At 43.6% G+C, this 15,845-nt stretch overlaps 1 protein-coding gene across 3 annotated transcripts in view; it reads left to right on the plus strand.

The window, feature by feature from the left end:
* Positions 1 to 15,845, plus strand: part of PTPRT (protein tyrosine phosphatase receptor type T) — a 1,296,550-nt gene that overhangs the window by 1,110,731 nt on the left and 169,974 nt on the right. For all 3 annotated transcript variants that reach the window (XM_049868705.1, XM_049868707.1, XM_049868708.1), the window contains one exon: positions 5,363 to 5,392. In XM_049868705.1, coding sequence (XP_049724662.1) covers positions 5,363 to 5,392 — 30 coding nt within the window. The remainder of the gene's footprint in view (positions 1 to 5,362; positions 5,393 to 15,845) is intronic.

Raw genomic sequence — 15,845 nt, forward strand, 5'->3', positions numbered from 1 at the left:
TCCTCTATCCCCAAGGCCATTGCAGGGAATGCCCCCAACATCTCTTTCCTTGACCCTTGAAGTAGCTTCCATGACCTCAATTCCTCTCCCCTCTCATTTTCCCCTTACAATTCTGCCAATCTAAAACTAATATCTGACCACTTGTATCCTTAGGTTCTCCCCATGATCTTCAGGGCCGAGCCCAAGCTCCTTAAGATCTTTGGGAACTAGACCCTTCCAACTTCTTGACATCCTCACCTCCCTGATCCACTCAGTCATTCCATAAATACACCATTCCGTCTGCCTGGAAATAGCGTTCCCCCTAATCTTTCTGGCATCATAGATTTGAGACTATTGCTAGTTCCCTCTTCCCAACCCTACTCCTAGATATGGTGCCACAGCTCCCCATGTTGTTCCATCACAGCACTTACCACTCCAGAAGACAATATAACATACTGATTATTAACACAGGCTCCCAAGGTCAGACTACTAAAATCTAATCCTTGCCATGCCACTTACCAACTAAATGAACTTGGACAAATTATTTAACCTCTCTGAGCCACACTTTCCTCATCTATAAAACAAGGATAATAATACTTCATAAGGTTATTGCAAGGATTAAATAAAATAACTTTTTTGAAAGGTGTCTGACATGTAAGTAAACTACCATTATTTAAGTGATAGCAATTATTATCATCTATTTTATAATTTTCTTGTCTGAATCACATCAGACGTGTGGGAAAAATAAGGATCTCATTTGTCTTTCTATTTCAAGTACTTGGCAGAGGCAGGTATATATGGGCTCTCCAGATACATTTGCTGAATTAATGATGGAAAGATGAATAAATGGGTGATGGATGAATTGTTGGGTGGATGGGTGGATAAGTGGATGGATGGATAAATGAGTTGGGTGGGTTTATGGGCTAGATAAACCGATGGATTATTGACCGGATGGATGGATGGGTGGATGGGAGGGTGGGTGGGTGGGGGAGTGGGTGGATGAGTGGTTGAATGGATGAGTTAGTTTATGGGGTAGATGGGTGAAGGAATGAATTTTGGAGGGAATGAATAGACAGGTGGGTGGGTTTATGAGCTGAGCTACATGGATGGTAGATGGTCAAATGGATGGTTAGATATACAACTTAGCTCTGTTTAAATGGTATGGAACAAAGAGAAGCTGTTCCTGAAGTCAAACTTGTTAGCCTGCTGAAAAGAAGTTTCTGCAGTGTGTGATTTATTAAGTTTGGGGTTGTTGTTTTTTCTAAGCACAGCTGTCTTCCTGCTCAGGATTTTTGATACCAGGCAATCTGTTACTTGTAAATTCAGACCTTCAGTAAATCTTCTTTGAGGCTTAGGGGAAACACACATGTATACTGTGTATTTTGGCCACAAAGTAAAGAACTATCATCCTCAACCTGGAAGATTTTACAGTTTAATTGGGAAAAGATTGTCAATTAACATAAGTTTGCCAGTTATCATCTTTCTGGAGTTGCCTTGAAGCTGGATGAGGGATGGCACTGGAATTTGGTGATATCCAGGTTAAGTCAGAAAAACTACGTGGAAGAGGAGGTCTTTGGTTTGAAGATTAAGAAGGAAGTGTATTGTCATGAGGAGGGAGCCCAGGGAGAGATGAATCCTGAATATTAACAACAGAAAAGTCAGAGAGTCTGGAAAGTTGAGTGCACCCTGGGGCCCAAGAGGAGGTGTCTGTTGACGGTGAGGAAGCCACTGGCTCAAGACGGAGGCATTGTAGTTGTTCCAAAGATACACAAAACCTTTGACCTGGTGAGGAGTCACCTCTTAGAGACTCAAATTATTCAACCAAAAATGAGAATAATAATAATACTTCCTCTACAGAGTTGTAGGGAGGATTAAAGACATAAAGAATCTGGCATATCAGTGCCTGACTCACTGTATTGCTCAAGATACATCTGTTTTCTCCCCTCCTCAAAGGCAGCACAGGCTAGTGGTCAAGAACATGAGCTTTAGAGCCATCCTGCTTAGGTTCAAACCCAGTTAGTATCTGCGTGATCTTATGCAAGCTACTTAACCTCCCTGGCTTTACTTTCCTCACCTGTAAAATGGGGATGATGATAGTATCTATTTGGGCAGTTGACTACATGAGTTAAAGTATGCTAAGAACTAAGGACAATGCTGACACATAGTAAGTGCTACATAAGGATTTTATTATTATTATTTTACTATTTTTAATATTCCTAAAGAGGTGAACACTTTGTTCCTAGTGACCCAGGGTGAGAAGCAGCAAAGCTTATATCTGTGGATGAGATAGGTATGTAAACCACTCCTTACTGAAAAAAACTGAGCCCTACTATATTCCAAGTGTTTAAATTAACGGGATCTAATGTTAACATTAGGTTAATGTAATTTACATAAAATAATGTACATATTATAAACGATATATAATTTATACATAACTTAGAGTAATATAATCTAATATTAATGCCCACAATGACTCTTGGAAAGAGACAATTATTGTCCCCAACCTCAAGATGGAGAAACTGAGAGCCAGAGATGTTTAGTGACTTGCCTAAGGACATGCAGTTAGTAAGCAGTGATGCTGGGATGCTAAGACTCATCATATTGCCACTCTTCAAAACTATCTGAGTTGGAAGTCATCTATGCCATCCACCTTGGTGCATGGATCAGGAAACAAGTCCAAAGGGATGGACCAACTTGCCCAGTGTCATAGTGAGCAAGTAGAAGATCTAGGATCAGAACCGGGGTATCTTGATTCTCAGCCCAGTATTCTTGACAATATTCTGAGCACAGGTGCCTATAAGTCTTTATCAGATGGATCCTGAGCCTTCTGCTCCTGAGGAATCACATTTCTAAGCACCGGACCACAGGGCCAGCATTGAAGAAGAGGAGCAATCTCCTTTCAGTGCCAACTTATATGGCTGGTGAAGGGGTTTTGATGACTTCCTGTGGGCTCTTTCAATATCCATCTACCAGTCCCAGGTTCCTTGCCCTCTTTCATCATCTAGAACCACTGTTCATTCAGTCCAGGCTATTGAATAGTTGTCTGGGTGGCCAGCACTTCTTGCAATATGTCTCAGTTTTCTAAGATCAGTTTCCCAAGGGCGCACGGATCTTCTTTTATTCCAAGGCTTCTTGTCTCTCAGAGCCACTTTCCATCTGAGGCTTTAGGATTGGGCTGTACTAATAAATGAGGAAAGTCCTAGAAATGTCCCGGTCTTGGGGGCTTTGGGGAAACCCTGGTAGCATAGTGGTTAACTGCTAAGGCTGCTAACCAAGAGGTCGGCAGTTCGAATCTGCCAGGTGCTCCTTGGAAACTCTATGGGGCAGTTCTACTCTGTCCTATAGGGTCGCTATGAATTGGAATCGACTCGGCGACAGTGGATTTGGTTTTGGTTTTGGTGGGGGTTTTGGTCACTTCCTACTTAAGAGGGGGAAATATGGGGCTTTGAGGACATATTTCCACCTCTGTGGGTATAAAAACTGCATCTTCCTGTGCCAAGCAAACTGGATAATGATTGCAATTAACCAAATAACTCAAGAGGGAAGGAAACTATTCTTGCCTATTCAAATGGATATTTGGGAACCTAAATTATTCAGCAATTTTTCTCAATCCACAAATGTATCATTTATTGTCAGTATAGCTCAGTCTGATGTGAAATAAAAGCATTCTTATTTATATCCCAACAAAGTAAGAGAAGTTATAACAAACGGAATATCATGGACTTATCTGAGTTTTTTTTTTTTTTTTTATTGCTCAAAACCCAAGAGCTAGAAGGGACATTAAAAGAGATTGAAGGCAGTGATTTTTTAAGCTTCCTTTTGGACTGTGGAACTCTTTTTCAAGTGAAATCTTAAATTGAAACACCAATTTATAAAATAGATAAAAATGGAGAAACTCTGGCTATGGTAGTTAGTAGGGGACCAGCAGCCCTACCCACTTGCCTCCCCCACCTCCCTGCCGCCATTGCAAAGAGGCTGTGCTGCAGAATCTTTTGGTTCCTGGGAACACAGCTTGAAAACTACAGATCTAGTTCAACCCACCAAAGGAACAGATGAGGAAAAGAGGCACGGAGAGTTTATTCTAGTTAAAGTTTGTTCAAAATGAAGGTTGGTACTTCCACATCTTGGTACTCCTGCCTCTCAGGGCAATGCTCTTTCACGATGACATTTAAATTTTGTTCTTGTGGTCTACAGCTATGTAAGAAATTCCCCCAAAATTTAGTGGTTTGAAAAAATGGCAATTATTTATTTATATAAATCTGCACTTTGGGCAGGAATTGATAGGAATGACTTGTCTCTGTTCCATGATGTCAGAAGTCTTGGCTGGGATATCTCAGAGGCTGGGGCTGGCTGGGAATCTCTTTTTCTTCATGTCTTCTCAGGCCCTCTTCATGGGGCCTCTCCACGTGGCCTCTCCAGCATAGCAGGCTCGGGATAGTTGGACTTCTTACGTGGAGGCTTAGGGTTCCAAGAGAGGGAGTTCTAGGAGGCCTGGACCAAACTGCAAGGGTTCTTTTTGAACTGTCCTGGAAAGTTCCAGAACTTAACTCCTACTATATCCTATTGGACACACAGGGGCCAGATGGAGGAGGGAACTACACATAGGCATGAATACTGGGAGAGGGAAGAATCATTAGCGAGAGGGGACATCTTGGAAGCTGGCTACACAATTTCTTTACTCTTGGTAAGACCTTACTAAAATAGATAGTGATAGGATTTGGCCAGAAATAGAGAAGACAAAGAGTCATTATGATTTTCCTTATATAATAGGAGCACTGTCATGTGGAAAAGTGATAGACTAGCTGTAGGAGGACTCAGAAAGCTGATCCATGACCAAAAAGTTGCAATTACAAGGAAGATAGTTTTAGCTGACCATAAGGAAGAGCTTTCAAACAAAACAGTCAACATGAGACTTGGCTACCTCTGTGCAGTAGTGCGTTTCCCCATCTCTCTTACTTCTTTTATTACTGAACATGTCTGGTTCTCAGTGAAGATGATTAGCGGAGAAACTGATATCTCCTTGAGCTTGTTGTTGTTGTCAGTTACCCTTGTGTCCATTCCGACTCATAGCAACCCTATTTGTGCAAAGTAGAACTGCTTCATAGGGTTTTCAAAGCTGTGACCTTTTGGAAGCAGATTGCCAGATGTGTCTTCCAAGGCCCCTCTGAGTGGGTTTGAACTGCCAATCTTTCTGTTAGTAGTTGAGCGCTTGACCATTTGTGCCACTCAGGGACATCTCCACCCCCCAAAGGAAGGGTGCTGAAATACTATGTGCATTTCTAAGAATCAAGATTTCACATAAATCTAATTCTTGTTTGTTTGTCTTTTCTTTTTCCCCCCCATTTTGGACATTTCCTTCATCTGACTGCCCATCAATATATAGAAGAAATGCTTATTCCTACTCCTATTACTTGTAAGTATCGAGCCGGGGTTAACTTTGCTTTGTGCCCTGTAAGGGAACCTGTAGCATGCATTTCCTGCACCAACCAAGTGTCTGTTGGTTTCTCATATCCACTTCTGTCTAAGTCATCTGTAGCCCAAAAGTTTTTATTTTGTGTAGATGTTTTTCATTTGAAAATGCACTTTCATCGTTCCTATCTGTTGTAGTCCCGCCATCTTGGTCTGTTTCACCTTTGTGGTGTAATCTTCTGGTTAAGAATCTCCCAATTCCAGCAAGACATGACTCTCATTCTCCTGCAGGACTTGCATAATACAACAGAATCACAGATCTTAGCAGCTTCTGGGTCCATTTGTGTCTACTTGGGCAACTGGTAGCCCTGGGGCTCAAAGGTTAGAAAGGAATTCATTGGCTGTTTTTACTATTTCAGAAAGTCTACAGAAAATTGTGACTTTATCTAGAACCAGCTTCACAGGTGACAGAAACATCCAAGTTCTTTGCTTTGGGCTGGAATTGTCTCCGTTTGTTATTTAACATTAGTTATCTCGTGCTATCAGTGCATCATGTTGGAGATTACAGATGACTGATTGCCTATCAATTTTTCTCACTTACTAAATAAACCAGATATTTTCAAAACATGAGGTTAAAGTACAAAAACTCAATAGAAATAGAACCTTGGTGATAAAAAGAAAGCCACTGAATTTTAGTCCCATAGTCCTAATGCAGATTTTTCGTGTTTGGAAATTAAGATCCAGTGAACTCATCACATACCCGGTTAGCACGAGAATAGGATTAAAACTCAGAACACCAGTTCCTATAAAGTGTAGTGCCCACCACTGCATGTCTCCTCCACCCCTTGGAGAACCCAGCCTTGTAAGAGAGGCCTTCCTGACAGTGCTTATCTTCTGAAGCCTTCACAGGTGAAGATGGAATCAGCAAAAGGGTGTCCCATCCCTTCTGTTCTGTGCTTGGGTCCAAAGGTCTATAGGTCCAAGCAATGAGCAGAGAAGATTCTGGTACCACCACCCTTATGTTATGGATTCCCACCACCAATGCTGGAAATATCAGAGAACTTACTTCATTTGTTCATTCATTCATTTGACAAACATGCATTGAACATGTCCATTATATTCCAGACACTGTGGATGGAAAGATTATTAGAACTCTGAGCCCAGCACTTATGGTACTCAAGCCTGTCTGAGACACTAGCATAAAATCAAGTAATTGAAATATTGGCTGAGAGGTAACTATGTACAATGCAGTATCGGAGCATCTAGCTGAGTAACATTTTAATGGGGCAGGGGATGGTTATCCATGTATTTAGAGATGGCTTGACCAAGTACTAGAGAAATAAGAAATCTGAGCAGAGGGAACAGCTTCTGCAAAGGCATGGAGATGTGAGAAATATGGTGTGTTGTTGTTATGATAGAAAGAGAATGAGCTTTAGGGGTCATCCAGCCCAAAATTGAAGTCCCATCTCTAGCACGTAGCACTTATGCAGCCTTGAGCAAATATTCGAAACTCTTTGAACTTCATTTCTCTTAACTCTAGAAAGAGAGTAAGAGTGCCTAACTCCTAGAATTACTTTGAAGAGGGATTGCAAAGTGTTTGCCACAAAGTTGGCACTTATGAAATGTCAGTTTTATTTCCTTTCCCCTTTCAGAAATCATAAGGGGTTAGGGCAGTAGTGGTGGCCCCTGGGAGCTCTCTGGTCTGCCAGAGAATCTTATGGCATCATTGTTCTACAGTGGGTGTGGGCATGTTATAGACAGGCAGGAACAAGACCTTGAAGGAAGGGAACCTCAGCTAGAGTCCTGGCTCTGCTGCCTACACACTACACAGCCTTCAGCAAATGATTTAACCTTCTAGAGCACCGCTTTTAGCCTCGAGCAACCAGTGCACCACTTTGATGCTCCTCTGGCTGCACACTCCACACCACAAGACAAGGAGTCTATGGAGCCAAGAGGATGGGGTCTCCCTTCTAGACCACGTTCTGGGTATCCAGGACTTTGGAAGGTCCTGCTCAAACAGTAACAAGCCCAAGGTGCAGCTGAGGGTCAGCTGTTTGCAGTGTGGTGTGGAGAGAGCTTGGACTGGAGGGCAGGCTGTGCTGTGCCTGTATGCTGGGCCTCTATAGAGTATGGAACTGGGGATGGGAGAGAAAGGAGGCAGGTCACAGTCCATGCTCATCCATTGTACTCTTTCCCCACACCCCACAAATCTTATGGGAAGGCCACCTGCCAGAAAGTCAGCTTCCTCACCTGTAAAATGGGGAGAGTGTCTGTTGGGCCCACTTTACCCAGGCGATAATGATCATGAAACAGTCTTGACAATGGGGAAAGACGTTTGTCCCAAAGGAGATGCCTGGAGCATTAGAGACTCGACAGCCTTTGTAGCAGCATCCGGAGACCACAGAATGGAAAACAGAAGTGGAGAGGCCATGATCCCAGGGCACAGTCGTTTCTGTGGGCTACTTCAAGTCCCTATTCCTGCCTCCTGATTACAGGTGCTAATCCTTGCATGGCTGCTGCAGTCACAGCAAAGCTCTAGAACCATTCTGATCCAACGTCACAAACCAGGACTAAACAGCCTTCATTCTTTCACTTATCAAATGTTAACTGAATACCTTCTCTGTGCCCAGCATTATGCCAGGCCCTGGAGATAGTGCAGAAACCCAGCCGTCATAGCCTGGGCCCTGTTGAAGCTTATATTTAAATGGTACAGCTACGTAATAATCAACTGAACAAGTGAATAAGGTAATTACTGATCATGATACTTACCATGAAGTAAACGGAACCCCCAAGGGGCTAAAGTGTGTGGTGCAATGACCCATTGTACCCTCTGGCACCTCTGCCCCTAATGTGTTACCCAGTGTTCACAAGACAGTGTTTGGAGACTTACTTTGTACCATTCACTGTGCTGGGCACCGGAGAAATCCAGGGTGAACAGTGCCGAGTGTAGGAGACAGAATATGCAAATACTTGTAGTTCAAGGTGCCATGGTAAACAAAGGCCTTTCTATTGGTGCAAACTTGGAGTTCTAGGTCACAGACTCCCAGACTTCCCAGAGAGTGAAACTAATGGCTGCAGTGGGATGCAGAAGCTTCTGGATGGGACACAGGGATTCCATAATAATGTTCCTTATTTTGTATGCACCAAGCCTCAAGTTACCCCGGAGTGTCATATTTTGTATATCATCGTAGAATAATTCTCTGTGATAGTCTGTCTTCTATGGAGAAGATTTAGGTAGTTAGATATTCTCTTGAGCACCATCCCTACAGCCTGCAAGCTCCATCAAGCACCTGTGGTAGGGTAGGAACCATCTCCTGGAGTTAAGGCGACTGAAAAGATATGATGTGTGGCATCATTCTGCAGGAAAGTAGGAGGGGCGACTACCACCACATTCCAAGTGCTTTGTATGTATATTCGCTCACTGAATTCTCTTAACAGCCTGGTCAGTACCCTTATCCCTATTAAATGGGGAGGAAATGAGCTCAGAAAAGCTAATTCATTCTCTGAAAAGCCACCTAGCAGAGGATGTGTGGAAAAATGGATTATCTTGGGAACAGAGACATCTAGGGGGAGAAATAGTTTGGAGCAAAGAAGATGCAAATAGCTGACTATGTTGGGCTGAGAGCGCCCAACACTCCCAAGAAAAAGTGTCCCATGAGAACTTGGAGATGCAGAGGTAGAGCTTGAGAGGGAGTGGGTGTTTGGAGCCCTCCTTGGAGAGACGGCAGGTGAGAGTGTGGGGTGGATGAAATCAGACCTTAGCAAGGAGTAGAAGGAGAACAGAGGGCTGGGGACTGAGGTCCCAAACTAACAATGGTTCTGAACTGAGAGGAGAAGAGGAACTGGCAAAGCTGACAGAGAGGGAGGAAGAGAACTCTAAGAGCCAAGGGGAGGAGGCCTTTGCAGAAGAAGAAATCGTTTTGCTGCAGATGTTGCAGAGGGAAGGAGGTGGAAGGTATGGGCAAGGCCCTGGCATTTAGTCATCAGAGGTCACCTGTGCAGGTCAGAGGGGCGAGGGGAGGAAGCCAGCCTGCATGGTGGCCATGAGGAAGAGCACCCCTTTTTAATCAGTTGGCCCTAGAACAGTGGAGAAACATGAGAATGGCCACTTGAAGGGTCAGGAAGTCCTGGGCACATGGATAGGTAAAGTGGACAAGGCTGTGGAGAAAGAATATGCTGAAGAAGCTGGAGGTGGAGGTGACTATGGATGGGAAGGTCTGGAGGCAAAGTGTTAGGGGCAGGGGGCAGCCTAGGAGAAGAGAAGAGACAGGCCTTGTGAGACCACAGGATTAAGAGAGGGACATGGAGACAAAGGGAAGGAACAAAAAGGAAATGATTGCCTCCTAGGTCTCCAGGTTCAAAGCTCCACTCATCCAAGTGCTAGGTATAGACCCTGAGTGGGTGCCTTAAACCCTCACTACTCAAAGTGTGGTCCATGGACCAGCAGCATTAGCTTCCCCTGGGATCTGGATAAGAAAGGCAGCATCTCAGACCCCATCCAGACCTCCTAAATCAGAACCTGCATTTTAACAAGATCCCCAGGTGATCTGTGCACACATTGAAGTTTGAGAAACACTGACTCAATCCAAGTCTCAGTTGCATCATCCATAACGTAAGAAAGATCATACCCTCCTTGAGCCACCTGGTCCCTCCAAAAGCCCCCCAAGTTTTTATGAAAGAGAAAAACTCTAACACACTTTGGCTGAACAATTTTTTCAGTGAAATCCCTGTTTATTCATTTAACAAATATTTATGGAGGGCCCACTATAGGCCAACCACTGGTCAAGGGTCTGGGGATAGCAGGGTCAGTGCAACACATACAAACCCCTGCCCCCATGGAGCTGTTGTGTTAGGGAGATAGGAAGTAAACAGGACTTACAAGAAAAGTAAGTAGTATGTTACCTAGTGGTAAGAGTGACGGAGAAAAAAACAAATAAATCAGAAAAAGGAGATATAAGGTGTCAATGTGAGAGGAACAAAAGAATTGTTCCCTTTTTTTCCCCAAAACAAAGAAGCCCTCATGGACTATCCCCGCTTGAAAGGTCCCATACACAAAACCAGGATATCTGTAAAGATCCAGATAAACCTATAACCCATTGTCGTCGAATGGATTCTGACTCATAGTGACCTTATAGGACTGAGTAGAACTCCCCCAAAGGGTTTCCCAGGCTGTAATCTTCATAGAAGCAGACATCTTTCTACTGCAGCGTGGCTGTGGGTTCGAACCTCTGACCTTTCAGTTAGCAGCCAAGTGCTTAACTGCTGTGCTATCAGGGCTCGTTAAGAGCTAGATAGTAAAGATTTTTTTACTTCACAGGCCATAGGCAACAACTCTGTTGCTCTGCTGCTTTTACATGGAAGCAGCCAAAGGCAATACATAAACGAATGTGGTTATGTTCCAATAAAACTTTATTTAAAAAAAATCAGGTGATAGACTATGTTTGTCTCGTAGGCCACAGTTTGCCTACCCTTGCTCTAGACTTTTGATATCTGAAAATTGGGAGAGAATGGGGCTCAAGGTTCATCCTGCTTTATTGAGCAACTACTACATGCTGTGCCCTGTGCTTGGTGTTGGGGAACAAAGGTGAGTGAGGTACACCTTGTACCTGCTCACCCACAGCAAGGAGATGGAAGTTGAAAGGAATTACCATTTGGTACCTACTATGTGAAGACCCTGGGTGGTGCACATGGTTGATGCACTCAGCTGCCTTAAAGTTTGTTAAAGCTCAGCTGTGTTGAAGTTGGGCAGTTCAAGTCCACTCAGTCACCTTGGAAGAAAGGCCTGGCAATCCACTTCTGAAAACCAGCCATTAAAAACCCTCCGGAGCACAGTTCTACTCTGACACACAAAGGGTCTCCATGAGTTGGAATCATCTCCCCGGCAAGTGCTACTGGTAGTACGTACCATGTGCCAATCTCATTTAATGCTACAACAAGCCAGATATGTGTCATTGTGTTGATCTTAATCAGTTGTTTGGATCTGATGTTTGAGGACTTGTCTACCTTCCACAGCCAGGAGATAGAGGGCTAGGGTTTGAACCCAGGAGCATCTGATCCCCAAGCCCTACCTTTCCTTCTCATCAAACCCTTTCCTTCAGAGGATGGAGAGGTTGCTGCCTATGCTGTGTGCTTGGGTAGCCCTTATTCAGGCTATGGAAGGGCCAGGACTCAAATGCCAGTCTGTCTGCTTGGAGAGTTTGAGTTCTGTGTAATGACATTGGTGTCTTATTTGCGACAAGCGATGGTAGCTGTCCTGGAGCCCCTTGGGGCAATGTGGTCTTTGCTGTTCTGAGGATTGGCCATGTGGTATGCCCACTTCTGGTCACACAGGTAGTGTTGTGCACAGGTAACATGCTGAGGTGAGTCAGAGGTAGCTAAGGGGCCAGAGCAAGGGCTGGCCAGACGAGTGGTAATGTCCAGGATAAAGAACAGCCCAGTGAAGGTAGAGGTACAGATAGAAGGACCTAGGGATACAGGGATGCAGAAGAGTTGGAGATGAGGCCCTCCATCCTCTCTCTGGTACATAAAAAAAAAAAAGAGAATAATGTGGGTGTTAGTGTCAGGCCTAGATCACAATTCTTCTGTCAGATTGTTCTGACTTTGAACAACCACGAAAACACTCTGAACCTCAGTTTCTTTATCTGCAAAATGGTGATAACAACAGCCACTTCTCAGCATTGTCATGAGGGGTAATGAGAAAATGGTGGTACAACGGCTAAGTGCTCGGCTACTAACAAGAAGGGTTGGCAGTTCGAACCCACCCAGTGGCTCTGTGGGAGAAAGACCCGACAATCTGCTCCCACAAAGGGATGACTACCAGAAAACTCTGTGGGGCAGTTCTACTCTGTCACATGGGGTTGCTGTGAGTTAAAACTGATCTAATAACAACAACAGTATGTAGACTGAACAGCACACAGTAGGTGTTCTATAAATACCCACTGCTGTCGAGTCGATTCTGACATAGCGACCCTATAGGACAGAGTAGAACTGCCCCATAGAGTTTCCAAGGAGCGCCTAGTGGATTCGAACTGCTGACCTTTTGGTTAGCAGCCGTAGCACTTAACCACTACGCCACCAGGGCTTCCATTCTATAAGTAGTAGCTCTTATTCCTCTTGCTCTGAGCTGAACGAAATGCTTCTCTGGAATGTTTTTTTCCTTTCTAATTTTTTTTATAGTAAAGCAACACCCAACATCTTCACTGTCTGCTTTTTAAAAGGATATTAGGAGTTGGCATGTGTTCACAGGTTAATTTACCTCAAGGTGTGTGATGGGCACAGTAATTGCTTTGAACAGAGATGTTCTAGTATAGTTGTTCTTGAAAAAGCTCTAAGACATTTACCAACTCTTCTGGCTGAGAATAGAGCACTTAACTACTTTACTTAACCTGGGCGAATGCTTTGGGCAGCTGTCACAGAGGTGCAAAACAGCAACCAGGGCTGGTCCCTCTTGACAGACACTCCATAATATTGCTGGGCTTTTGCTTTATCCTTCCCTGTTTCATCATGTTCAAATCCTACATTATTCTTCAAGGTGCAGATCAAATGCTGCCTCCTCTGAGAAGTCCTCCTTGATTGTCTCCACCTGCAAGGATGGCTCCCTTCTCTGAACTCCCATTGCATTAGCTTGTATTGTGAGCAGGACCCAATGTGTCTTAAGGATGTTTCTTGTTCACTGTAGTTATTCCCCACAGTGCTCCTAACACGCTGTGAGCCCTAGTAAATGTATGTGGAACAAATGAAAAAACAAGGTGAAATTACAAGGCCCTGATATAACAGCTAAAGTCAACAGGGAGATACTCTGCTCTTACAAAGATAAATAGCATCAATTTTTAGATAACCCCAGACCCTATACCCTCCTTGCTTCTATAGCTTTAAGGAAACGTTTGCTCTTGTTTTTTTGTATCTATGAGACCTCAGATAAGACACTTTCTCTGAGTCTTAGTTTCCTGATTTGTAAAATGGTGATAAAAATGCACTCCTTGCTTCTAAGGATTCAATGAGATGATGTCTGTGAAATGCCTAGCACATAGTAGGTTCTCAGTAAAGGTAAAAGACTGTCTCCTTTCTCCAGGTGCACACACCTTTGCACATCGTCAGCTATTGCAAGTCAGATATTGTTGTCTTAATACATTTAAAGACTAAACACATGGTTATATCAAGAGGTACTCAAAATCCATTTTATATAATTCATCAGCCACTTTGAATAAAAATGAAGAAAAAATAGAAGAAAACCATGTTAAGATGATAAATATCGATAACCAAAAGCTGACAGCAAACATGTTGACAGGTGAAAATCTAAGGCATTCTCATGAAGGCAAGACAAAGATGGAATCCCTAAATAGTGGGAATAGTTAATGTGCTCAACTGCTAAGCAAAGGGTTGGAGACTCAAGTCCACCTAGAGGTGCTTCAGAAGAAAGGCCTGGCAATCTACTTTCAAAAAAAATCAGCCATTGGAAACCCTGTGTAGCACAGTTTTACTCCCACACACATGAGGTTGCCATGAGTCAGAGTCGACACGATGGCAACTGGCTTTTCAGCCATAGGGAGGAACTGTGTGAAAAGTCTGATTCCTGGGCCCTATCACCAGATCTGCCCAGTCTTTTTAAATGAGTAGCCTGAAATCTGCATTTTTGATAAGGCTCTTAGATTCTCACTGTGCGTGCTGGCTTGGAGAACAACTCGCCTCCTGACATCTCACATCATCGTGATGTTACTGTCCCATTCTCAGATTTTCACCTTGGTACCTGCAGTGGCTTCCTCCTGGCATGCCTGTCCCCCTTCTGTACCTAGAAAACCCCAATATCTTGAAAAAGGGAGCATTGTTGTTCTCCCACTTAGATGGGTCTCCCCAGCTCCCACACACCATGCCCACAATACGGGGTATAACTTTGTTCTTGCATTCATCTTTCATTCATTCCTCCATTCATTCATTGATACCTCCCCCTCAATTTTGTTTTATCTCTCATTGAGTTGTATTACCATATTTCATTCTCTAGAAGTTAGTTAATACCCATTTTCATTTTTGTGGGATATGGCAATGGTAAGGGTTTCAGATCACCTAGTTTGTACAGTTTCACATTGGTTTTAGGCTTATGGAGGTTGTGTTTATACTTGCATGTTACAATTATAAATGCATAAAATTAATGATGGCTGTCATGGTGAGATAAAAATGCACTGGGCTAGATAATCATGTGTACAGGTAGATTTGGTTAGGGATTGCAACTAAACGGATGCTTTATTGTGTTACTCTATTGAAGCAGAGTCTAAACACATCAGCCATGAATACCAAACAGCAAATCCATAAGTCAGAGGCTCCATCACCTTGATCAGGGAAAATACAAATGAGTGTTCCCCCTGCAAACATGCAGAAAGATGTTTATACTTAAAATTTAAGGATCCCTCCAACCTGGTGTTAGTGATGCTTTGAGGCTTAGAAAGGTTTGTCTGTGATTCTAAAGGCTTCTACTCTGTAAACGCATTTGAACTTTGTCAAGATGGTAAAAGACAGAAGGTGAGGGATTCTTCGCTGACAAAGAGGGGTGACCTACTGAAATGTGGTTGGAAAGAAAATATCTGATGCTGTGATGTGCTACCCAGGTACCCCTGGGATGAATGGCTTACTCCCTGAGTGGCAGAGAGCTGCCTCACCCAAGGTCATTCCCATTCCCAGGGCAGTCCGGGCCACCCCACAGGCAGCCCACATCCCATAGTTGATTGATGCAGGGGTACAGAAGTAATCGCAGCTTCAGAGCTTCCCTCGTGGTTGGCTGAGGTCGATTCTGGGACTGCATCACAACTCAACTTCTGCTCACTCTTCCTCCTCGTCTTCCTTTTCCATTACCTTCCATAGGTATTGATCCCAGAAAATCCCCCTAATACATCTCTTGCATGCCAATCTCTGTCTCAGGGTCTGATTCTTGGGGAACCCAACCTATGACACTCTCATTGGCTTATCTTCATTTTGGCCACTGGAAACCTGTGGGTTTGAGTATGTAGTGTATGCCTCCCCTGCACATACATGCTTCATATCCTAAGGACACTTTGTCTATCAATAATAGGGGTGGTTCCTTTACTGCCTAGTGATTATAAATAAATTCCAATAAGTCCTTTCTTGGGCAATCATTCATTCACAGGCATGCACTGCTCACTTGTGCCTGTGCTGGGCACAGGAGGCACTGGGATCTTGACATCGCTCCTGCCTGTGAGAACTGGAGGTGTATCACAGAAAAGACTGTACAGGCATTTTATTACGCTTCACAGATATTGTGTTTTTTACAAACTGAAGGTTTGTGGCAACGCTGCACCTAGCAAGTCTATTGGGGCTGTTTTTCCAACAGCATGTGCACACTTCGTGTCTCTGTGTTACATTTTGGTAATCCTTGCAATATTTCAAACACTTTCATTACTATCATATCTGTTAAGGTGATCTGTGAGTAGTGATCTTTGATGTTACTA

Source organism: Elephas maximus, chromosome 25 (assembly GCF_024166365.1).
Source record: "Elephas maximus indicus isolate mEleMax1 chromosome 25, mEleMax1 primary haplotype, whole genome shotgun sequence".
Taxonomy (NCBI): Eukaryota; Metazoa; Chordata; class Mammalia; order Proboscidea; family Elephantidae; genus Elephas; species Elephas maximus.